This window comes from Spea bombifrons, chromosome 1, assembly GCF_027358695.1.
Source record: "Spea bombifrons isolate aSpeBom1 chromosome 1, aSpeBom1.2.pri, whole genome shotgun sequence".
Classification (NCBI taxonomy): domain Eukaryota; kingdom Metazoa; phylum Chordata; class Amphibia; order Anura; family Pelobatidae; genus Spea; species Spea bombifrons.
The window spans coordinates 42,889,800-42,917,034 of NC_071087.1; the positions used below are offsets into that span (position 1 = coordinate 42,889,800).

The following is a 27,235-nucleotide window of genomic DNA, read 5'->3' on the forward strand; positions in this document are numbered from 1 at the left end:
ATTATGTGTGTATGTATATATATATATATATATATATATATATACATTATTTATCTTCTCAAACATTAAACTCTTAGAAGACTCAGCTATGCAGTGTGTTATTGATGGCTCCAGCACTGAAATGGTTAAGATTGTTATTGATGTAACATACATCCTTCATGAAGGCACTTTATGCATGCTGTATGTTGCTGTAGCCCCTATTTACAAGCCCTTCAGCCCCCTCTAGCCCATTTGCCCCCTCCTGTCAGTAGCTCATTGCCTGCATCCCTTTGTCATTCCCAGGATCTGGTGCCTGCCTGTGCCCCTGCCTTTGTTTTTATAGTGAAGCCGGGCGGGGCCTCTTACCATTCAGAAAGTGAGAAGGGAGAGCAGGGCGGCGATTGGCTGAGCCATCAGTGCCACTGCCTCTTGGTTGGTGGGTTCGGTCCCCTGGCTTTATGCACAGGGGAGGGGAGGCTCAGTGCTCTGCTATTGACATTCAGCACCAATGCAGAATAGTATCAGAGTGAGGGAGGCAGAGATACCTCATCACAGTATATAGAGACCCTGGAAGAGTGCTGAGCACAGCATCAGTCACCGCTCTACAGTAGATCATATGCGGATACTGGACAACACAGAGCCCCCGACACTTCCATAATTCTCATCTCTGCAGCTCAACAACTTTTGCCATTTAACGCAAAGTTCGGAAGGACTGAGTAAAGTAACACAAACTGTGAGTTCTCCCATCATCTACATTTTCTCGCAGTAACCTGGAGAAATACTCAGGGTCCTACCTACAGACATCGATCAAAGTGCAGAAGTAAGGTAAGCATCATATAAATATATATATAGTCCCCCGTTATATTTTATTATTATGATGATGATGATTATTATTATTATTATTATCCATAATGTAACACCTGGCATTGTATATCATGTTGTGAAATAAGCACTGTGGATTCAGTTGCACAATAGTATTTTTGCACAAACATCGCACAACTTTAGATGCTCAAAAACACCTGGGGAAGAACGCGTATAGAACAATTCTAATTTAGAATGTTGATGAGATTGACTTAATTTGGGGCTGGTATTCAAACAGTTAATTTGCATCAGAGTTCCTAAGGTGCCTAGCAGAGGAGAGCCAGCCTTGTTACCCCTGCCGGGGCATGATCACTGGCACAGTTTGGGGAATCTGCTCTCTTGCCTGGTATCATTGAAAGAGGAGCCCCCTACCCTACTTTGTGTGGGCTTTGCAGCAGGGATACAGTTAAATGTATTATGTGTCTTGTTTGTTTTATTCAGCTTATACACTGATCCTAAGCCTGTCTTTGCTAAGTAGATTTGTTTGTTGGGGATGAATCAGCAGGATGCAAAAGGTTGGGCATGATCAAAAGGGATGGATTACTAGACAAATAATCTCCAAGCACACACATGTCACTAACTTTGGAACATATGGATATTTTGTTTTTATAGTGTATCCCTTACATATAACTTATGACCTGATGAATTGACAGGTTGTAAACCTCAGGCTAAATGAATGCAGAAATGACTTTTTTTAGGCAAAAGAGGGAAAGGGTCATGTGCCCTATATATATATATATATATATATATATATATATATATATATATATATATATATATATATATGATTGTTAAATGGGATGCTAACATGCCCTGGACTTTGGGATACCGGCTGTTAGGATTTACAGGTCTTATGTGTACCTTAAGGCTAACATGATCACCTTAAATGTACTTTTCAATGTAAACAGGGAATCACATGCACTTGGCAATACTATTAATTTTAACACACACATATTTATTGCTGTGAATTAAGCTTGTTGCTTTAAAATAGTTTGAGTTTCAGTGCACAAAACTTGCCCATCTCTGTACAGGAGATGTGTGACTTGGGAGAATATTCATAATTGTACTTTTTCCCTTCTTTACTTGCAACTCTGAAATTGTGGAAATTATTACATTTTATTTATTTATCCTTTATTTATGAGGATAGTAGAAATTTTTCTTGCGGATATTGTGGTATGAAATGTCACTATTGTCAAATTATCACACATATATACAATATTGATCAACTGCACTTTTTAGAACTTTTATTATTTTATTCAGGCCTGGTGACCCTGTCTTTCGCACACTAATTAGTATATATATATATATATGGGATGATTACATCACATCTTAGAGTCACACAATACTGGACGTTAGACAAAATATATAGGTTTTAATTAGAATTCAGTTTACATATATATACCATATTAAAGTGCAGCTTTTATCCAGCTGAGAAAATAGTGCTCCCGTGTAATAACTTTATACATATGATGGCGCCGTATAAAGCATTAAATAATTGTTTTGTTTAATGATATTTTGGGAAGTCACTCTTTATCTGATTGCGCTTGGAATGTGTTGCAGTTGTTTGGCATGTTCAGTCCCAGGGATTGGTAACTATGCTGTTCTCTATAATGTGTGGAATTTATTTGAAAAACTTCTTAATTTTCCATATATTTTTTGAAATATGCTAGCCACAGCACTCCAAAAAATATTCATTTTCTTCTGCACTTTACATTTTTCAGCGTTTTTTTTTTGTTTTGTTTTCATTTAGATTTTGCTCATATTTAACATCTGCTAGTAATTAGGATTTAACCCCAAATTACAAAAGTTTGATTGTTCTGGCCATCCAGTGTCTCATACCAGTTTGAGTGTTTCTAAAAAGGATATTGGGGAAAAAAAGGTTGGTATAAGGTTGGGACACATATTTAAATATTTAACTCTTTCAGTGCTGGAAGGGTTGCCAAAATGTATCTTTTTTTTGGTACCCTAAGAGTTAATTTTCATAATGTTTTGAGCTAGCACATTTGTATTCACCTTACTACATAATCTGCAATTTGATATTTGAAACCTCAGTTGATTCAGTAAATTAAGGAGATTCATTAGATCTGAAATAAGCTCTTTAATAAGCCCCAAAATATTCTCAGATTTCATTTGGCTTTGCTTGATGGGGCTTTGGTGATTTACAAACTTTTTTAGAGCAGAGACGCCTTTAGTAATAACTGACTATTCCACAGTTCATTGTTTACTTTCAGTAAAAAAAAAAAAAAATTATAAAAAATATATATATATATATTTATATTTATATATATTTTTTAATATATATATATATATATATATATATATATATATATATATATATATGTTGTTTAGCTAAACCCTAAGTGATTGCAACATATATTTTAATATCCATGGTAATGCAAAATATTGTAGTGAATTGTAAGCTGACGTCATTACCCATATTAATTATTATTAATCATAAGTTAATAATGAAGCAAACAAATGTATACAACGTGTTAGGTACAGACTAATGCATGGGATGCAGTAGTTCAATAACAAACTGTTGGCTTTTTTGGTTTGTGTTACCCCCCACTTGCTAAAATAACCTAATGAAAAATGTGTAAAACCTGCAAAATGTTTACATCACTATTAGGAAATAATTATAAAACTTTTGGATGAGAGACATTATCTAAGCTTAAAATACTATTCGTTTATGAGTTTTCCATGGCAAAGATGACTTTTTCCCTACCCGCTTGTTTATGTAAGCTATGTAAGAGCCAAATTCTAGATCGAAAAGCCTTACCAGCTACTCTTTTCTCATTTCCCACTCTCTCAAAATAAGCATTGCTATTATTAATAATAATAAAGATAGAGATAACTTGCAGCTAAGTACACAGATGTTAACCCCTTCTCAGTACCATACTATGAGTGCTTTATTTTACCTCCACCACAGTGGGTCACCCTAGGGACGCATTTGGAAGTCCTGTATCTTAATAGGCGCTCATAACCTCTAAGTTCAGTGGAGGAAACCATAGGGTAAGGAATGTATCAAAAGAGAAGTGAATGGGTTAACACAATTAAAGGTCAAGTGCAAATGAAATAGTTAAAAAGAATCTTAGCCCAAACAGGAAGAGTAAATGAAGGAGCCCAGCATTTTGAAGAAACCACAGCATGTAGATTATACTCTTTATAAGTAGTCCAGAAGGCTAGCCAAAACAATGCGGTTTTTGCTGTTCTAGAATTGCTTGCCTAAAAAAAAAAGTCTAATTACTCTTTAACCCCTTTGCCTCAAAGGGGGCTTACCGTTTATATTAGAGAAAAAAGCGGAGCTAGACACCACAACGGAGAGGTTAAAAACTAAGTTTTGTAATAACTGTTTCAAGAATATACTTCGGATAAACAGATCTGTGTTTTCGATATCTAGAAATGCATATTTGTTAATGACTTTCTCTCCTTAGCCAAATATGCATAACGTGAAAAGCAGTAAATTGGATGATTTTATTGATAACATGCACACATATATTACACGTGCTTAATTGAGAACAACATTTACAGGAATACTTTATATAGAGGTCATGTTCTACTTAATTGAGATTTTACAATACATGCTCTTAATAAGTTCCACATATTGTTCTGTCTGAGTTTGATTGATCTGCATGTCAGATCCGTACTAAATGTGGTGTAAAAGGAATATTGCGAGTAGTGCCATGCGTGAGCTATGCTATTCTGCCTTTAGATTGTCTTCTCCATAGGTCCCAGGCATATTTTTAATTCTACAGACTTTCCAGAACAGGTCTGTTTTCTGGCATGTCCTTGTCTTCAGCTGCAAAGATCTAGGGATCAGAGGTATGACATCATGGATTCGGGGCATCAGAGGCATGGATATCTGCTGTTCTGCATGTTATTACCCTCAGGGAGCTGAGCTATTCTCTGATCTCACCTTTCCATGCAGGTGTTTCTTTATCCTGACACTGGTGTACTGCACACTTAGCACCAGCAGGAGTTTCTCTCTTTGTTCTTTATATGAGAACTGTATATATTTCTGTATATATATATATATATATATATATATATATATATATATATATATATATATATATATATGCAATATTGTCCTGTATATGAGGGCTGTAAGCATTGCTGTATTCAATTTCTTACCCTGTATATGAAGGCTGTACTTAAGAACTATGATATTGGCTTTAATATGAGAGCTCTTCTTAAAGCTGTGATGAGTGATATCCTCTATAACAGAGCCATGTGTCTTGATTTGTATGTATATGAGTTATATTATCCTATATATGAGAGCTGTATGTATTGTTCAATTATATTGAATATAGGTGTATGTGAGTAGTACATACTTCTTTATGTTAGTTATAGTGTTCTATGTATGAGAGCATTGTATTACATATCTTACTTCCATTCACATATGTCTGAGTACAAATGAGAAACCATTGTGTTTGACTCAACCCAAGTTACATTTGGCCACCATTTTGACTAGTCAAGGTACATCTAGAACATCATGTGGGTGCATTTACTGGCAGTATCTAACCTAACATTAACCTGGATCATTTCTGTGCTCCATTTATGGAATGCTAATTAAGTTGGACAGGAGCGGCCAGGATTGTCCAACGTTGGACAGGGTTGAAGAGCGTGAATTAATGAGAGGCCTTCTTGTGTTTACAGAATTGGGTCCATTGGCTGGACCTGCAGACTTAACTAGATTTTACCAGTCCACTCACACACGAAACTAATGGCAATTCTAGTAGAGTTGTATACTACACCTGAAATATGTATATTCTCATTAAATATAAACTGTTTTTGTCAATGTTCAATACCCTAAATATGAGAGGAACATATGCAGCAGTATATTATAAGCTTCACCAATATTCTTCTTTATTTGAACCTTCTGGGGTGGAAGTTTCTATTAATCACGGAACAGACACCTTTTGACACTGTACATTAAATCAGAGTCATGCTTTTCCAAGAAAAAAAAAAAAACACGTGAGTATTAAAAGGTTACTTATTGTCGTTTCATTGTTTGATCACTGCATTTTTGAAATAGTGTCCATTAGACAGACGTACTTTATGATGTCACACAAAGCTCAAAATAGTTGGCAGTGGCTGCTTTAACCGTCTCAGATAAGTTCCTTTTCAAAACATTCAGAAACATTTTCAAAATTAAAGGCATGCAAAAGTGCTTCCTTTAAGCTTCCCCGAAGGCATGTTTGTCCTACGAACACTTGAAGAATGAATAATGATGACGTGCCCTTTAAAGTAGATATGGACAGTAGCGTTTAATTATATCTGTTGTTATTAGCAATCAGTTACAGTTGACAACGTTATTAGTGGTAATATTAGTATCGGATTATGCTTGAAGAACATTCCTTGGAGTAAAGTGACATCGACCACAATCCAGAAGTAGTAACGGCTGGGTATGAAATATTGTTTGATTAATGATATTGACTGTGGCAGTTAAGAAGTTAATTTTTTACTTTTATAAGAAGAAAACTAGCAATTTTCTCTGCTCCTCATTAAGAACAGGGAAACTGTAATATAAAATGTAGCGGTGTGTAATAATTCCTATCATGCTCAGGCAGTGAGAGGGTTATTCAGCCGCTATAGACAAGATCCTTAAAATATCGGGAAAAAAAGGAATCGTTTTCCACCTCCTTTGGGGATCTGATTATTATGGAAGCTGTAGTTTCCACAAGATTAAATGAGTTGCCTGTCTTTGCTTGCCATCCAAAAGTGGCCTGAATAATTGTGTAATTATGAGCGATTCTTGTTCAGGAACTTTCAAGGCTTTAATCGAGTGTAAAATCATTATAGTTATTATGAAATGGAAATATTGTTTCCACCGGTGATTATACATCCTAATATGACAAGTACAATCAGAAAACAATGATTAGGCCAAAAAAAAATCTCCGTGCCGGAGTAATAGTATGAATTAAAGTGATTTTTATGAACGTGAAATAGTAAAATGAGAACGTATGTATGCAGGCAGTCCAATCACAGCCCTACTTGTGTGGTTTGAAAACCTATATATTGTCCTATAAGTGTGTTCAAAAATACACTTGCATATTTATTTTATGTTATGTTATTTATATACTCATGCCCATGGAAAACTGCATAGAATTTTCAAAACATAATATCAATTTATAATAAATAATAAAATAAATAATAAATGCATGTTATTTAGCAAGGCAAGTTTATCAAATATATAATAAGGCATCAGACCTTGTATATTTTTCTTGGTCATCGTAGTTTTACATTGTGAGAATTCATTCAGATATGGTTTAGAATAATATACTTGTACATACAGTAAGTGATGTTTATTAAATGCCCAGTCATATGTCATGTCAGCCAACCGTACATTTGTTTAATATAGATAATATTACTTTCCGAATAACCACGATTATATTCTTTCAGATATGATCCCTATAGATTATAGTATATATAATTTCAACAATTTCATAACTATTAACAAAATGTCTATTGATCTTAATACAATATAAACCCATCCTGCCAAGGGCAACGAGCAATTCTGGGAATTTAGTTTGCAAACAATTCTACGCGAAACAGACGATTCAAGCGCTGGCATGTTGTTTTCGGAGGTTTCAAAATATGACTTAATTTTCTGAGCCGTGAGTGAGAATCGGCGAACGTCTACAAGGAATATTTTTTTTTTTCTAAGCACACACATGTGCGTTTCATGCAGCGTGAACAATGTCCTTGTTCAATAACAGCTTTAAAGTTGAAAGCCTCTTTATGTAGCAGCACCCTTTAAGTTCTAGATAAGCATCTATAATTATACGGATTAGGAGATGTAAGTATTGTGTTGTACATCTGGATGGAGCAATTCATCGTGATGGGAACACCCAAAACAAGATAACCATAAAATTGGAACATGCAGGAAACCTACTGTCGCAAATTGAACTTTAAAGATGGGAAATCAGTTCCTTTGCTGTATTTATATATATATATATATATATATATATATATATATATATATATATATATATATACACAGATGCATACTATGGAGAAAGCTTTGACGCAAGACGCCTTGTTGTTATTAGAGGATAATGCTCAGATCAGCAGCAAAGAAATACCTTTACTCTAAATAGTTAGCTCACATTCTTGGGAATTGCACGGTGGAAAAATAAAACATTTTGAAAGCAAAAGAACAGCAGGTGTGTGAGTTGTTGCTAAAAAAATATTCTAGTTTTCTTTGCACATATTTTCCTTACTCTTGATTTTTTTTTTTGTCTTCTCACTCACAGCCAGCGCTCAAGTGAAGCAACCAGTACGGTAGCTTCTGGTTACGGATCACATACTTGATTCAGGAGTTCTTGCATGCAAGCCTTGTCTTCTTGTGCTTAATGCATGCGAGGAATGCCAACATTACCTACATTGTCATGCGCAGTTTAGAACATCATTCTGGGCAGGGATATATAGGCGTTGGTTACAAAAATGGACTATGTAAGAGGATTAGTCAACAAAAAGGAAAATTAGAATTCAGGCTTATGTTGGTTCAGGTCACTTGAAAACAGGCTGCTTATGAAACCAGCATTAAATGTTTTCACACAATGGATAGGAAAGCCTTACTTATGTCAGATCACTATCTACTAGCACAGAATTTTGTCTTCATTTTCTCCTCTGTAAGGAAGATTGTCTACATCTTCTTAGCAAAGGCCTGGAAACCTGAGAATATTATTATACTAGAGATGCTTATTATAAATACAGATACCTGGGCAAGCAGGGGGCAGGGGGCTTTACCTCTTTGGTCTGTCATAGGTCCCCTTGTTGGCCCTTGGGCCTTATTACCTGTGTCTAGATGGACTTTTGGGGTCCTAATGGCCTTGTGGTCTGTTGGTCCCATTGCCAGCTTGAGAGTTATGATTAATAAATCATAATTAAAATATGCCATTTTAAAAGATATTTGTAGTAGTAATATATTTCCTGATGATATTAGTAATGGTAAATTTACTGCAGAGGGAATGTATTCGAATTCAGTACTTTGATGTACACTATAAAGAGTGATCAGAACAGCTTTGAAATGCCTACACATTGTCACAGTTCTGAAAAATGTGTCCAGTAGAACTGTATGACATTGTTCTATTCTGAAGTTACTTTTTCTCCCGAATGAACGTTTTACATCTATTCTCTGCATGTTTAGTTATAAAAGCAGTACGGAAAAGTAAACAGCTTCATGGTTGGGTGCTTCTGCATTATTGTAACTTCAATACTGTGCCATTATGCCTTTAATGGAGTGCAGCTCAGCTCCAGACTGGAGCTTAAATGGACATATATCAAAGGTCTGGTTTGACTTGCAGAGTGTTAGATGAGGGTGAGGTTTTGAGTTTCAGAACGTGGACTCTAAAGAGCCAACACAAAGCTAACTGATAAAAAGCTTTTTAAGTACCAAGTGCTTGAATACAGGAGCAACATACTTGGTTTGGATTAAGAAACACATTGTCTGGCTCATATGAGTGTAAAAGTAGGTTATCTTGTAAATATCACACGCTCTCAAGCAGGGGGATATCCATCCTGCTGTGGTGATGTTGAGAAGTTCTAACAAAATGTCAGCTGTTGGAACAGAAGGCTGTCCTGGCATGTAGTTGTTCTACATTTTCTATATTGTGAAGCAATAAATGAAGTTGGGGTGCTGGTTAGTGAGTATGTTATGGGAACATGTTACAGGGTGGGCAGCCATCAGAAAATTTGAGGCCCAGTATAAAGTAAACCTAGACAGGGCTCTTTCAAAAACCAACCGCAACCCACCTCCTTCTCCTCCCAATGCCCTGCCAATGGGGCCACCATGTTCCAATCATTGAAAGCAGGCCATTAGACCTCAAAGTCCAGAAAGGGGCCACCTGAGCCTCAAATCCAGCTAGTGCTCCGACATAGCGGGCAGTAAGGTCCAATGCAGGGGCAAACGATAGATCAGGGTTACCAGGTCTCCATGCTTGCCTGAGCCCTATGGAAGGGAAAACAATGCTTTTAAGATGTTACAGTATGTGGTTTTTCGCATTTTATAATCTTTACAGAAATAAAAATGTGAAGATTTCTTTGTGTTTATCTCATTAATCTGATAATAGCCGTTTTATAAATAAAGTAAGATAGTTAGGAGAGAGTGTTATCCAACTAGGGGACTATCCTTGGAAAATGAGACATCTGGTCCCCCTTTTGTAACAAGGCCAGAACTAATGACATAGGCATGAGATATAAAGTGTTTCTCATTGTTAATTTCCAAAGATAAATTGGTATCTCAGTGATAAACACTATACAGTTCATAATGTTTATACAGCCAACAGGAATTGAACTGCACATATGCACATCCTGTTAGCTCAGCAAGAAACATATTAGAGAGAAACAGCTGCATAACACGTCGACGGCAAAAGGACACATTGAAGTTCTGACACTCCTTTGGTTTGCACATGTGGGCATTAATTAAATGCGAGGGGGTGCTGTAAACATTAGCACTCTCACAGAGCAATGTATTATTACAAGTGGTTAACATGCCCTGATTTGTTAGACGGGGCCTATTTTACTTTTCTCGTCGTTATCATCTGCACACCCAGACGGGAATATGGCGTTTCTTGTTTCCAAGAAGCCTCATAACGGCTTTAACTCCCATTATTAAAACCTTGACCAGGTACAAAAAGGTTAGGAAAGGCAAACAACGATCTTTTTTTTACTATGTAGCTATATTGCCAAACGTGAATAAGGTTTATTATACATACTGTATATGTCTATACGCCTATTTGAGATACCACAGACTGGGGACTAAGTGGCCCTGGCAATTTAAGGCTAGCAGCTGCCTGGATATGCGCGGTTGAACATTATGGTTTTATGATCTTGCTAGCTGTGCACTGTAGGACCCGTTCTGCAGCTGGAGTGGAAGTATCCGTAAGTATTTAGCTGTAGAGGCCACCGGCCCACCGGGCATTTGCCGGTGTACCAGATGGCCAGTCCAGGCCTACTTATCAGTACTGTATTAGCAATCTGGAAAGATGACAATACTCTCAAATAGGCTACATATTACATAAAAGGGGACTGGTCTCAATCCAAATCTGTACATTATTTAATAGCGCAAAAAAAAAACAACTAATCTCCAATATCTGTTCCTTTTCCCAACTTCTGCAGCAATGGTTAAAGTCATACCTGGGAACTCAGGGTGAAGGGCCAAAATCTCAGAGCCACACATTCTGGAGATGAGTCATTCATACTCTAAATTGATCTGAGGATATCTAAGACTCCTAATTAGTGTTTTTGCTTTCAGTTTGCCTCAGTTGATATTCCTGCTTAAATGCAGGTGACTCAATTAAGCATATTAAAGCATAAGTCAAGGTTACCATGAAAACCGGCATACAAGCAATTTGGTTAACAAATCATTACATAGAATCTTGATGATGGGCCACTAAAGGTAGTAGTAGTGATAATCCTTAATTTGGTATCTATAACCTGATCAGTTAGATATAGTAAATGTGAAATGTCCTTCTGACTGTAGCCTAAAAAAGGCAGTATATTTTGAAGGCTCCATTGAGTTGCAGGGTGACTTTTAAGAAAACCTGCGTGAATCATGTCAATGGCCTGGTTCTTATCTTTTAAGGCATTGCATTGAAGATTTTCTCACTTGATTTGGCATCTTTGATTTTAGATGAAAGTGAATACTATCAGCAAAAAAAAAAGAGGTCATGAACAAAACCTCTTAAACCACTAACCCTTCAAAAAAAGAGAAAAAAAAACAGAAAAAAAAAGAGAAAAGAATTGTACTCCAAAAGAAGCACGAACAATAACTATAAAGAACTCTCATATATCTGAGAATTACAACCTGCAAAAAATATCCACGTGGAAACTGCTTTAAGACTTTAGGCACTGATTTAACTTGAGGGATTTGTACGTGGCTGGGATTGTGGCCAAAAAACTCTATAATTTCAATTTCTTGATTTTAGTGGTAGTGACTTTCAGACATTACGTACCAATATTGCACACTTACTGAACATGCTTTTTTTTTCTCCCTAGTTACATTTTTTACTAACTAGGCATATTTTTTATTCAGTTTGTAGCGTTTATATATTAACTAAACCACTTTACAAAATGGAAACCAGACACGTTTGCTGGGTTAGGATACACACAGTGTGTTCTCGGTAAATCTGGAAATGCTCTTTGCTGTGTAGATTGCAATGTATTCCCCACTGTTATCTTCTCTCCTGACTTTCTGCTAACTGGAGCCCGCAAGGGGGTTCTCTATGGACTCCACAGTCTTTAATATATTACATACAAACTTTGTTTGCAATAGAATTCAGCCCACCTGCATATGAAACTTAAAAGACTACAGCCCACCCATGAAGAGAATTGTGCGTCTTGAGAGAGAGGTGTCAGTTGTTTAAATAGAATAAGATCAGCCCCTTCGGAAAAAAAAAGAAACATGGCCCCCTCAACTGCTGTGTCTACTCAAGAATGCGCATTGCATGCCACATGGTCTCTGCAAGCAGGACATAGGGGGCTGGAAACATTGAGCTGGGGGTCAGCGCATACAGTTAGCACGCAATTTGTTTGTTGTGTGCTATGCATCATTTCCGTAACATAGTTACAGAAAGGAAATACATAAAAAACACAGAAAAAAAGAAAAACCCACAAGGCAGTCAGTGGCCCTTATTGGGCAACATTATCATTTATTCACAGCAGGTCCAGGGTCAAGTAAGAACATCCCAAACATATTAATAACAGCAACGTTCACCAAGAGGTGAAGTCTTTGGGTGCGTTCTCAAATAATCGAAATCACCCGGCTTATTCTTATTTACTGATTTATATAGCACCATCGTATTCCACGGCGCTGTATAATGGATAAACAGGAAATAAAAAGTAGTGCATCACATAACAATTTTGACTTGCAAGAACAAAAGGTAAGGAGGGCCCTGCGCAAACGAGCTTACAATCTCAAATGCAAATATCCATATGTTGTTGTGACCTGCCAGCTGGGGGCTAATTATTACCATTCTTAATGTAGAAGGTACCTTAAAGGTGCAAATCGTGTTCATGTGTGGTTATACTGATTAAATTAGACGCAAGGCGATATGTTTTGGTTATTTTGAATGACTACCAGTAGGATGCTTCCACATTCACTGAAAGATCATCTTGATAAATCGTACAATTCTGTTGTTGATGAGCATCCATTGCTTTCCCAATAGCTTTTTACAGTTCTGTAGACTTAATGAACTTAGTAAAGTAGAAAATGAATTTAATGATGCTAAAAGCATTAACAAGGTCTTACTTCGTAGGGGGTAAATTTACACCTAGACAGTTGGCTTGGAAATGTATAAATAAAATGTTATTTACATTAAACCTCATCCACCATAGGAGCCAGAATAGAGGTAAACACTATAAACGAAGCTGCTGGATGGGCCATGCATCTATGTGCATCTGCAGTCCTCTCCACCACATCACAGAATGCTTTGCATGTATACAGCATTCTGGGATAGAATAGATGGTAATCTGGAATGAGCGTGTAAAGTAATTACAACTTTTTATATAGACATTTTATATGCATTTGCCTCTGTGGCCCACCTTCCAGCTCCTAGCCTTGTAGGAGAAGTGTTTGGCTGAACACATCTCCTGCGAGCCAAAGCCCACCTGCAGCATACTCGCTGCATCCAGCCATATTGCTAGTTCCGGGGGGTCAAACTAGACCCCCCCCAGTCCGGATGCATGCACACAAAGCGCTAAGATTGATTTCAAAGGAAGTGCTTTCCTGCCTCAGCTCGCTTCAAGCACCCAAAAGTGGTGCGAAAACAGGACCATGGAGAGTACAGTGTACTGCAGCTTCTCCTAAAGATAGGTAAGTACTTTATTGTTTTTTTAATAGTTTTAACCTACACTTGTAGAGTGTATATTAAAGTATTTACAAAGTAGTTTATCATGCATTCTTCATTGGTGGGACTGTACAGGACACTGGGGTATCCCTTAAATTTCGCAAAAATGTCAGACTTTGCACCAGAAACACTTTTTATACCTAGCGCCGTCACTGTCTAACAACAGCTTGGTTAATGGCAGCCACACAACTGAAAAGTAGCTTAGGAAATACACATACATCTGTTTTTTGGGTTTTTTTTATTGCCGTATTTTGGGAAAATATGAAAATAATTATTTGCGATTCCTCGTGGATTAACCTAAGCTGACGAAACACTATAGCTGTCCTACAAATCTGTTGATTAATTAAGTTTGTGGAAGCTTACATGTGAAAAGGGTGTTTCCATTACTTGCAATGAAAAATGTAAGTTTCACCGGAAGTTTAACCTTTTGACTGCCAGGAAAAAAAAAAAGTTTTAATTAAAGCTTGAGGATTAGCATAACGCTTCTTGGAAACTACTTTGTCAAGCACCACCCACACACGCTTGTGCCATTATTAAACAAATGTGGCATTCTTTAAATGATCCTCAGTAAATTGCAATCATGAAATTCTGCTCCCTATAATTAAGCATCATGTTTTATTTGTTCCAGATGTATTGTTTCAAGAATACCAGATCAATTTGGGGTTGTAAATTATATTCACGTCTCTTTAACTTGATGACAGTTCAGCTTTGCGGAAAACGTTTTATCCAGATCAAGGCAGAAAAGGGTAATTTTGTTAAGTTTACTTTCATTGTAATTTATTTTCGGAACACTCAATTTGGCATCCTGATATTTGCCAGTTTTGCTTAGCACACGTGTGAATGTGGAAGTTAGGATTCTGCAGTCGTGTATATAGTACTGGGGGGGGGACCTATAAAAATAATTATAGTGCTTTGGGGTTTTTTATTATGTAAGCTGACACCCACAATAGATCTCGCACTCAAATTCTTACTTTTACACCCCACTTTGCTTGACACCAGGGAAGCATTTTAAGGAATTAAAGGGATAGTATTGCCTAATAATAAAGCCTTCATATCATTTAAAAATGACTAATGCCACAATATGATTGAATTTTATATAAAACACTTAAAGGAAAATCAAATGCGTATGAAACTTGTCTCTTTTACATTTGATTGCTGTAGGAAACTGCATTTGGAAGAATGAATAAGAGGCAAACTAAGAAAAAATAAGTCTGAAATCAAATATGATTTAATTTTGGTTTTTTTTAATGTTTTCGAGTTATTTAAAGAAAGCAGAATTTACAACATTGGCACTCACCAGAAAAGAAAAGCCACAGAAAAGTGAACCAAAGTCAGGCCATGTGGGTTTTTTCAGCACAGGGAGAGTATGCAGGAGAGTTGTGGTTTCAACTCCATGCCGTTACTGTAGAATATGAAGGTCCAACCTCAGTGAGCTCCTGGTAAAGGAAGAGCTTGGGTGGTTCTCTATAATGTAAAGTTCAATCAGTGAGATTTCTTCAAAGGCTCCTCACGCATTGAATTATAGACATTATGGAAGTGGGATCCTTTATATGACCTATATATACGTCACTGTTTCCTTAAAGACAAGTTATTATTGTAAGTCTTGCAAAGAGCTCTGTAGCATACAAACACAAAAATAATGATCAAAGAATAAATAGTGCTTACAGATCTGTGTGCAAAGACAACAAAAAAACTACTAGCCCAAATACTTCACGGCCAGCCAAAGGTGCAGTTGCCTTACCTAGCAACGTAACTCAATTGGAGCAAATGTGATGTGGCTCCATTCTCAGTACAAGGACAATGGCACAGCCAGGTCATGTTATATGGGTGTTAGCATGATGTAATGGGGCATAACTACCACAGAACAACCACTCAACACTGTTTGGTCGCCAAAGTGGGACAGTTACCTAAACAGTTGACAGCTACGTCATAAGCCTGATTACCAGGACTGCCCCAGCAAATTCAACACTGTTATGCTGTTGCTCAATTTGTACCACTTGGCCCACCTTGTGTGTGTGTATTCCTGACTATGCCATCGAGGTACCCTGTATTTTGTTCATTTTTGACCAAATGATAAGTAAAACAAAATTGGATGACGTCTCTAATTTTTATCACAGAACAGGGAAAATGTTATTATTTCATGTTTGTCAAAGAAAAAATAAACTTATTCCAAAGGAGGAAAAATGAAAGAGCAAGAGGCCATAATGTAAATCTAAATGTCAGATGTAATGTAACAACAATAAAAGTCACGATGGCACTGGAGTAGATGGCAGCACTCCAACAAGGCTTGCCAGCACATGTATATGTAAAGAAATTCGGAGCACAAACATGAGCCTCCTCACCCTAGCCAGAAAGCCCACTGGCAATAGCGTTATATGGATGCCGCAGCTGTACATAATTTGCAATGTTTAATTTAAAGACACCACCAAAGAGGGGGAAAAACAGAAAATGCATGTTTCACGTCCGTAGATGATTAATCATAGTGTGGTAGGTAAGAGGAACAGTCCCCAAGCACAAGGGGCAAATATGGTGAGGGAATTTCAACCTGCATGGGATGGGCATATATACTGAATTTAAGACGAGAAAGCTGGGAAAATGTGCAGACTAGATGGTTGTATGTTTCTATGAAATGAATATCTGTTGATTGCAGCATTTTAGGACTTTGCACCATAGTTTTCCCAGTCTTACTGTACATCACCCAAGTTGAGTATTGCTAGATCGACGTATAACACCATATGTTGTCAATCCACCCTCTATTAGGAGAATCTGTCATTTGCTAATTTGGGATTTGTTATTTCTGGCTCGGAGTAATAAAAGCTTATAAAACATGAATTCCCTTTACATTTCTTGTGAAGTGACAAGTATTCAAATAAAACGCTTTGTAGGTACTCAGCCTTATGTTAATTTTTTATTTTCTTTTGACGGTTTGATTTGTGGTGCTGTATCCCCTCAGCGAGCTACATTCATTTATTGGTGTGTAAGCAGTGCTTTATATGGCGAGTATTAATCATAGAAAACAGGCATGTCAAACAAGTGAATGGAATGCCACGGTGTAGTGTAGACCTCGTTTCCAGTGGTTGATTGTGGCCACACACACACACACATACACATATACATAGGAACATACAGTATGTGATACAGTATGTATATAAATGCAGTTTTATCTAAACATACATATCTTTAATAGCCGATATAACTTACATACTCATGTCAAAGATTATTCTTGCATATTAGGTGTGAGAGGCAGCAAATGCCGTATAGAAGATAGTAAATAATAAAGGCTGTATGTGAGGCTTTGTGGTTTAGAGATACGTTTCGGTTCTTGTGATTGCTTCTCCTGTATTGTTATTTCTGCCTATTTTGTTAAGTTGCTGATTGTTGTTTGTTGGTTCCGGCAGCCCTTGTAAGGTTTGGTGAGGAGAAGTGAGAGAACAAGGAATTAATTTAATGTCGGCTCTGCCGTAGGCCTCAACTAGGAGTCTTCTAGGAGCGGACTGCTGGACTTGTGATATCTGAGATCACTTGAGGGAGGGAGGCTGCATTTTTTTCCAGACTCTTGTGTAGGCACCTGATGGCCTAAGGTTGGAGCTGCCATTACTCTCATTACCAGTCTTATTATCAGACTGATGAGTTGCATAACATTTTCTATGTTGTATGTTAAACCCTCAGTGTGATCGCCTCTAAAAAGTGGTCTTAGCACTATAGAAATAAATAGAATGGTCCCATCAGCTAGATGATTCCATTCATTTTTATACAATAAATCAGTGATAGTGGAGTATATGTGTGCCGTTATCTTAACTGTATGTTGTTGTCGTCTATATCAACATGTACCTGCCTTTTATACGTAGATCGCTGTATATTTTTAATAATTTAACCGCTGTAAATAAATAGACGTTAAACCTATCAGTATTCATGTTGTGTATTGCAGATAAAGTCCATTTATAATCTCCGTTTTGTTCTCCCTTTTTTTTTTTCTACTATCCCTTAATCCGGATCACAAAATTGAGAGCAGAATCCTAATGCATAACGACCAGACAGGCGCTGAGTATTTTTTTCATCATTCTGTTAATTAGACCTCCCGTACAAAAGAGGATTTCATTAAAAAAAAGTGCTTCCATAAAGAAAATAGGACAGAATGATTGTTGAGGTTCCCGGAGACGATGGAATGTATATAATATAATAAGATGCAATAGGACAAACCATGTGGCGTTTAAAGATGACAGGAGAGACAGACTTTAATATGGTCACGCAGCTCTGATTCAGGACACGAGATAACGCTTTGATTATTTAAAAGGAACAGTATGAGTGACTGGATTAACAGCGTTGTGGTTCATCTCTTTTCTCTGTTAAAATATTCCCACAGTTGAAATGACCTGATTCTAAATCTTTCCAGCTTAAGTTCATAATGAATCCTCTAAAGTCCTCTATCTTATATTAACAGTGAGTGCAGTGCGTTCCATGCCTTATTTATTAAACAATATAATGAGGCTAAATGCATTGGCATGGTGTACCAGTCATTGTTTTCCCCTCCCGTTACTTCTGTATTTTTGTGCAGCTGACATCTTGCTTTTGGGAGACATTTTGGGTCATATATCCTATTTAAGAGAGGGTCGTGCTTTATATTTACACATTTTGTCTGTAATAACCATTTTGGCATAGCTACCTTATCGTTCTATCTTAGTGGGAGTAGGGCCAGCTAACTACAGGTTGGAAATCACTCGGCTAGTTTCCATTGACCTGGAGGCGGCCATTGTAGGTAGTCATGTGACTCATTTGGCGATTTTCCCTGCTCATATTAGCATGCAGTCAAATGCATTGTATTCAATAAAAAAGGCCTAATATACATTAAAATGGAACATGAATTCTACCTTTAAGTTATAGTAGTAAAAAAAAAAAAATGAGAGTTTTCCTTTAACAAACAGATGTCAGCTACATTTTCTGATCTCATCAAGCAGCCCATGGCTAGACCATGACAGCAAAGCAGACCACCGTTGTAGGACCACCTGCAACCATTGACCTTAGGCTGTCCTAATGTGTAAACTGCCATGGTATGTTGATCTGGCACTCATACATCATACATGTAAATATTCTAAATATCAGAAATAGTGAATCCAGAGCTGGAAATACAATAATCTGGCATTCATTGTGTATGGGTATGACTCCCATGATGCTGTGTAAGCCAGGAGCAATTTACAATGCACACATCTTGTGCAATGAATGATACAATATTGCAAACATATAATTATATGATTTTGACAGGGTTCTCGAAACAACAGGACTATCACAGTTTGACATTACTTTGTGCGTTGTTATACACGTCTATGATTCTGCTTCAAATATTTCATTTTTATAGCTTGAATATATGAAAGACTTCTTTGCACGATGAAGTCCTGATGCTTCTTAGAAATCTATCAAGTGAAAAGTGATGTTAATACCATAATGGAGCCAAAATCATTTCTGATAGCTGTCATGCAATAAATTCTTGGAGAGAGAGCTACATTACAAAACTCTTAAAATAGCTGTAAAAAGGATGAAAAGGGTGGATAAACTGGATCTTTACCATATTGCGTTTTTAATGTGAGCTTGAGTCTTTTAAGTGGATTATTCATCCAAAGAATTTAAGGAGTACGGCTTTGGTCTGCATAATCCTATAATCAAAGATATTTCAGTTTTAACTTTTCTAATAGCATTTGAGTAGACATCACAAACAGCCACTTTTTTTTATATATAAGATATACATAAAGCGTGTTTGTTCATAATGAAAGCACTCACCATTAGCCATTTCCAAAACTTACATATAAGGTACAACAGAAATAGATTAAAGTATGCTGAAATTATAAAATAAATGATTACATTTATAATACATTACATTAATTCAATAGCGCCGGCAGACTCGGTAGCACTATTAAAATAGGGGACAGCGAAAATCTTTAACATTTAAGACAACAACATTAGCACACGTTAAAACATACTGGTACAGAACAGGAAGAAAGCAATCTTGCGTGTTTACAGTCTAAAGGAAAATTCACCACAATAATATGCCTGAAGAAGAGACCCAAGCAGTCTGGAAGATCGCAGTCTGGTTCTATCCAATTAGCCAATAAAGGGGTCATATTTAGCAGATTTGATCGTTATCATGTATTACAGCAGAGGAGCCAGATACAGGTGATTGCGTCACCCCATGTGCATGCATAGGAACTCGAAGACTAAAGATTGTACGATAACCGGGCTGAAGCATTGGGCTCAACACTGACTCCTGTCCACAACAATTTATCCAATGCCATTATAATTAAGAACAAAAACTCATGTTTTGTTTATGTGAAATTAGCATTGTTGGTGGTATTGAATGGCTTCGTGACTATACTATCCCGTCGTCATTGTGTAAAGCATTGCCGTCACATTATTTTTTTTAAAAAGTTATAGCAAGGACCAAATAACGTTGTGCTACAAATATCCAGAATTGCAATACTACAGTTCTACTCACTTTGCTTCTAGTTCTTGCCCAGACAAGGGCCAACTTCATCAATATTTAATACTTATTTCATTATGTTTTTTTGATGAGAAGACTATGAGCAGATATCTCTGATATAAAACAGGCTCTCCTTTGAAATCCTCTTAGTATATTGATTTATTACTATATTATCTTCTGGACTCCCTGAATGTACACTCTGTTTTGTGACGTTATCATACTTTGCAGTTTAAAAAGAAACTGAAGGAAATATTAAAGTATTTTAGTTTTTACGGTTCAACAGAGCTAAAATTATACCACTGTATTCATCATGCTGGGGGAAGATAAATGCTGTTATACATGCTTTCCTGGTGACTGGGTTTTGGCTTATTGGAGGTGATTACCCCTTACACACCCTCAAATCAAAGTTTTTTAATTATTTGTACAACTTTTGTCACGTGCATAACGGTATGCTACTGAAAAATTAGGCCATTGAAAAGGTGTTCATGTCATTATAAAAGTGACAAGGTCTCCCAGTATAGTGTACTACATTCTATACCTACAAATTGTGCTGTCCCTTTATAAATATATATATATTTTTAAATAATAATAATAATAATTGTTTTTTAAAGGAATCATGAGCTTTATTCAACTTAAAGTAATCATAAATTTTTTTTGCCAAACTTCCAAGTAGTTAGCACAAACCCCATTTTTGCCCCATGTGTTTACGGGAGCAGTAGAAATACCCCCCCCTCATCCACACCCCACCCATTTTAAGAATACCCAAACGCGCTTATCCTCCCTTGCCTTCCAATGTATACTTTATTTAATGACATAAGCATGCCTGGGAGTCTCAGGGCTTTTGCTCCAATCTCAGGATCTCAGGGTGAAGGGGTAAAATCTGAGGGTCACAGTCTGGAGATGACTCATTCATTCTCTACATTGATCTGATGACTCCTAATTGGTGCTTTCACTATGAGTATGTTATAGTGGAAATACCTGTTTGAATGCAAGTTACTCAATTAAGTATATCTTTAAATAATGACAAGTCAAGGTTTCCATGACTTAAAGCTATTTGGTTAACGTAGTTAATGAATCGCTACATAGAATCGGGGTCATTTAATATTTCAAGAGTGGCAGGGTCAGCTCATTTGGAAAGTTCCCACGTGTGGGGATAAGGTGTCCCTGGAACGGAAATCTAGCCCTGAGACCGCCATGGACAACATACCTGTCCACCAAGTTACAATGAATTTGAGAATGTTAAGCTGTTTGCTGCTGTTTCTATATGTAATAATAGCATGTGAGTGTAATTTTAATTGGATCAGTGATTTTAACCTCCTAACTTGTTGTTTTTTTCAGGATGTTGCTGTCTTATTGGTACATCTCTTTACTTCTCATGCCAGTCTGCTTGAGGTCCCAGAAATTACCAACTAGGGATGAAGAATTATTTCAAATGCAGATACGAGACAAAGCCATTTTCCATGATTCGTCGGTTGTTCCTGACGGAGCTGAAATCAGCGGCTATCTCTTCAGAGACAATCCTAAAAGGTAAAATATACAAATGCATGGATACACATTGCACAGAATCATTTATGCAGAGCCAGCAATACATGGAGTATAAAATGCTGCCACTCCTGATATATATGAGTCTGGATACAATAGACAACGGCTTTTATTATTGGTGTGTTGAGTTAAAACAGGTCATCTCAACAGCTTCACCAGGCATTGGAAAGAGCCAGCCACGGCAGCTTTTCCTACAAGACTGGTTGAGTGGGCTCTGAGTAAAACACAAATAAATCTTTAAATTAACTATGCATTATGTAGGCCCAGCTGTTAAATCTTGCATGGGAAGATTTCTGGGCTAAGAACTTCTTAATGTATTGTAAAGTTGTCAAGATAAAATGCTTATTGTGAAACCACTCACGACTCACTTTATCAAATTAACCCCTAAGAGAGATATGACTATCCCTTTTCCATAGGAGGGAACCATACATAAACAGTTGTTCTCGGTTGCCTCCAATTACCAGTATATACTAAGGATGCAGGTTAAGCCATTGTTGGAGTTTTACAGAACACTTACATATACTCTATTGATTGTGGTTGCTTTATTAACGTCAAAGTTAATATAATGATTTTACTAAATGTATATAAGGTATTGCTATTTTTTTAGTTAACTGTTATTAAAGTCCAACCAGCAATGCTCAAACCTATTTGTTGACAAACCGTATAATGGCTAGACGTTTCACACCTTCTGCCTTTTGTCCATAGATACTTCTTTGTAGTGGAGGAAGATAATACACCCCTGTCGGTTATCGTCACACCATGTGATGCACCACTGGAGTGGAAATTGACTCTACAGGAACTTCCTGAAGAAGCTAGTGGAGAAGGATCAGGTAATGAACTGTAGATCGAACAATAGAGCTCATTGATTACCTATACACCTACAAATCCATTTGAAACACCGAGGATAAAGTTGAGCTTACACCAGGGATCAAGATGAGCTTATTCTGTCTGTTAGCCTAGCAAAGGAGAAGAGGCTTTCGAAGACACTTATTGATAATGCAGCTCTTTATGTCTGTCATGGTGTTAGTTCTGTAAAGCAGTAATTATTGCTACAAATGCTGTAATGCATGTATTTTTACGGTTGCATGAAGACATTTCAGCTGTATTTGGAGTAAGTAGCAAAGATATTTAGGTTTCTGTGGCAACTCTCACAAGATTTCAACTGTTTGCTCCACTATGACCCCCGAATATATCACATGACTGTATCTATAAACCTCTACATACACACACACACAACAAATGTAAAGTTCAAACCCAAACACTTAATAGTACTTTGGTACCACGTACTGCTTTCATAATAATACTTTCTGGTTTGCAGCAGCTTCACAATTAATAAGCTCAGTAACTGAGTCTACCTGGATCAGAAATTATACTTGGCATGTCAATAATTTGCCCCTGGGGCTCAGAGACTAGTTTCTGATCCCTTACGTCAACAGTGCTAGGATAACACAGCTTAATGACTGTCTGGCATAGTTGGTAAAATGATTTAGTTCTGCTACATAAATGCAGCAAATTTATATATTTTTCTCCTGGATTTCTACAGTCATAAAACCAAAGAAAATATACCTAGAGCATTTGATGTTGAGATTTTGTAATCAATTCATTCAACATATTTCTTAAATGTGATTGTGTTTGCAATTAACACGCCAACTATTTTTCTTAGAAACCCAACTGAGGGCAGTCATGTTTATTATTCCCTCCACTTTGGTGGAAGTAGAGAAGCCCGATTCTAGAAGACTTCGAAAGAGAAGTTGATTTGTGACGGGGAAGCAATTACATATCCATCTGAAACCAAACAAAGACAAGTTATTAAAGCTATAGAGTTACATTGCTACTCAGAGTGGAAAAGTCCATTAAGCTTTTCCAAGAACCCATATCTGTTGATACGGATATAAAAAAGTAAAAAACAAAAACAAAACACAGTGACACATTTATCAAATAAAGGGGTTCAAAGAGGTAAAGAAAAGCCTCTTTGGATCCAAAGGCAACCAGTTTTTCTAGATCAACATGACCTAAGCCATAGTTAAACTGATATAAACCTGAATGCACGTGCTCCAACTTTTTATTTAAGGTTTTAACATTTACTGTCAAAACCACTTAAAAAACTAAAACATGTACATGGTACAAATATGTTAAGAACACCAGTACCCGCAAATATATATTTATACATATACCTTTCTGTGTTCAGGTTGTTTTGCAAGGTATGTCTTTATGGCTTTGCTGATTCAGGAGAATGAGCAGATGTTGAGCTCAAGTTATGATAATGAAACCTTGGCTTTCAAGTTGCAGACTTGCATTTCTGCAGTAATAACACGTGCATTAACATATTTTTCAAATGTCTGATTTTGTAGGTGAACCTGAATCACTTGAGCAGCAAAAACAACAGTTAATGAATGAAGAAGGCACGGAATTATTCTCGTATAAAGGCAATGATGTGGAATATTTTGTGTCATCAAGTTCACCAGCTGGCTTGTATCAACTGGAGTTGGTTTCAACAGAAAAAGACACTCATTTCAAAGTTTATGCTACAACAACACCAGAATCGGATCAGCCTTACCCTGAACTACCTTATGATCCGAGAGTTGATGTGACTTCACTCGGGCGTACAACGGTAACATTAGCATGGAAGCCTACACCAACATCATCTGTTCTGAAACAACCAATCCAATATTGTGTTGTCATCAACAAGGAACACAATTTTAAAAGCATTTGTGCTGTTGAAGCTAAACTTAATGCAGATGATGCGTTCATGATGGCCCCAAAGCCTGGTCTAGATTTCAGCCCTTTTGACTTTGCCCACTTTGGTTTCTCTTCAAACAACGCTGGAAAGGATAGAAGTTTTATGCCAAAAAATCCTAATGCAAAGTCGTTAAGGCAAATAACTGCAAAACCCAACGTGGATATTCAGAAGGTTTGCATTGGAAACAAAAACATCTTCACAATCTCTGACCTGAAGCCTGATACTCAATACTACTTTGATGTTTTTGCGGTTAATACTGGCACAAATATGAGCACTGCTTACGTTGGAACATTTGCTCGAACCAAAGAAGAAGCAAAACAAAAAACACTAGAGCTAAAGGATGGTAAAGTTACTGATGTGTTCATTAAAAGAAAGGGTGCCAAGTTTTTAAGGTTTGCCCCAGTTTCATCTCACCAAAAGGTAACATTTTCTGTCCATTCTTGCTTGGATGCCATCCAAATTCAAGTCAGAAGAGATGGAAAACTACTTTTGTCACAAAGTGTGGAGGGTGTACGTCAGTTCCAGTTAAGAGGAAAACCAAAAGCAAAATATCTAATTAGACTCAAAGGAAGTAAAAAAGGAGCATCAATGTTAAAGATTCTAGCAACATCCAAATTTAATAAACAGCCATTCCCTTCTCTTCCCGAAGATACAAGAATCAAAGCCTTTGACAAACTACGCACATGCTCTTCCGTGACCATAGCATGGTTGGGCACACAAGAAAGAAACAAATTTTGTGTGTACAAAAAAGAAGTGGATGACGACTACAATGAAGAGCATAAGAAGAGAGAACAAAATCAGTGCTTGGGTCCAGACACGAGAAAGAAGTCAGATAAAGTTCTCTGTAAATACTTCCACAGCCAAAATCTCCAAAAGGCAGTCACCACAGAGACAATTAAAGGACTGCTGCCAGGCAAGACTTACATGTTGGATGTTTATGTCATGGGTCACGGAGGCCACTCAGTCAAATATCAAAGTAAAGTCGTAAAAACAAGAAAGTTTTGTTAGAATCCTTATGAACGTTCACATGAAGCACATTCCTACAGTTAAAAATAACGTCTTGTGGAGCTTGGCAGCGGTGGCTTGACATGTACAGTAGAACTGTGTAGAGCGGTATCACCTTGTGTAATACACGTACAAGCTAAAACCGCTAAAAAAAAGTGTCAGATGGTTGTCATTGTTATGTTCTCGGTGCACCAGACCCGATGCAAACCAGATGAAATGATTAAACGGCAGGATTTGGAAAACTTAATAGAAACAACTTCAATTGCTTCCTGTTCTGCATGAACTGTTTTTAAATTATTTTACGATATTCAAACAACTGTGGCAGTCATATAACTGTCTTCCTAATTATAAAAAAAATACTAGAGAGGATAGACTATCTGTAAATTATTTTATAAAGTCCTATAATGTCTGAAATGTTTATGTTTTATCACTGTAAAGTATCAAATCATTTCGTATTCCATACAGATTGAATTAAAAAAAAAAAATAACCTTTTTAGTGTCACAGGGATGCAAGGTCATACCTCATAGCATTAAAAAAGGTTAACACGACTTAACCCTTGTTCATTCCTTGACTATTGTACATTCTGACTAGGTTGGATTATTTTTTAAATATGTATTGTATGTATAAAGTCGTCACACCTATATTCCTGTACATATAAAATTAAAAATATGAGATTATATATTTCTTCTGTTTACTCAGTGTTTAAATAAATAAATGAAGAACTGTGACTTTTGTATCTAATAAGTAATTTGTTTTTTTTTATTATTCCTTATATTAGCTGTGTGGATGCATTTTTATAATTAAGCGGCAGAAATATATGTGAATCCAGTACTGTTATTGTACTGTTATTCTTATTTATACATGTTCTTCTACATTCTCTTATTAAAGTGGTACTCTAGCTACTCTATATGACCAAAAGGTCATATATAAGGCTGTTATACAAGGGGCTACACCATATAAATTCCCGTAAGGTGTGATGGTCGGGTGTCCACATACTTTTGGCCACTTTAATGCACATAATAGCTGAGTGTCCCCTTTAACTTAAAAACACGAAGAATTCATAACAGTACAGAACTTTTAACTTGTATTATCAGTTATATTTGAGTACTTAACATATTGGCATAATTCACTACTAAAAAAATATTCATAACAACTTAAGTAACTAACACCATGGTATAGATATGTTATGTATATAAGCAATCATAAAGGAAAATAACGAGTGTAGATTCTGATACCACGTTTTTGTTTAATCACAATTTGTTCTCCAAACGCCACCTGATGGATACACTGAATAATGACTTCAAAAATCTTACTGAAGAATTCTGTCTTTATATATTCAGAGCAATTGTCCAGTAACTGGAGGTGTCACATTTTCTGCACAATACAACCCCCCCCCCCCATCTCTGTAGAGTGTTTTGTATTTAATTTATAGGATTTATTACAAAATTTGCCCATAAAAATACATGGTTTTAAAGTAAAAGCACGCAAGCACTTAAGTTTAATACAATAAAAGGGCATAATAAAGTATTTGTGGAAATAACAGTAGCATGGTACATTAAAATATGGATGATGGAATAAAAGTTCTCTTGAAGTTTAATCATTAAATTGGGTTGTTGTTACCAGAGTTTGCTAGAGACAGATTTCATCATACTCAATTCACTATAAAGATCCAATGGTACATATCTGCCCTACAAGTCAAGCTGAGCGGACCTGTTATAATGCATGATTGAGGTGGCCTTTGACTGTCCATTACATAGTGTCAACCAAGTCTTTCTCACCAGAGA

The 27,235-nt window shown here is 36.7% G+C and overlaps 1 protein-coding gene across 1 annotated transcript; it reads left to right on the forward strand.

The window, feature by feature from the left end:
* Positions 1-484: 484 nt before the first annotated feature.
* Positions 485-26,195, forward strand: NDNF (neuron derived neurotrophic factor). The gene is made up of 4 exons (XM_053461419.1): positions 485-804; positions 21,502-21,690; positions 22,411-22,535; positions 24,057-26,195. Exons 2-4 carry the CDS (start codon positions 21,503-21,505, stop codon positions 25,451-25,453), a joined length of 1,710 nt encoding a protein of 569 aa, XP_053317394.1. The 5' UTR covers positions 485-804; position 21,502; the 3' UTR covers positions 25,454-26,195.
* Positions 26,196-27,235: the final 1,040 nt, after the last annotated feature.

Excerpts from the sequence above, each read along its gene's own strand:
- NDNF (XM_053461419.1), top strand. The coding sequence starts at position 21,503 with ATGTTGCTGTCTTATTGGTACATCTCTTTACTTCTCATGCCAGTCTGC. Across the intron at positions 21,691-22,410 it reads TTCAGAGACAATCCTAAAAG|ATACTTCTTTGTAGTGGAGG; the intron begins GTAAAATATACA and ends TTTTGTCCATAG. Across the intron at positions 22,536-24,056 it reads AGCTAGTGGAGAAGGATCAG|GTGAACCTGAATCACTTGAG; the intron begins GTAATGAACTGT and ends CTGATTTTGTAG.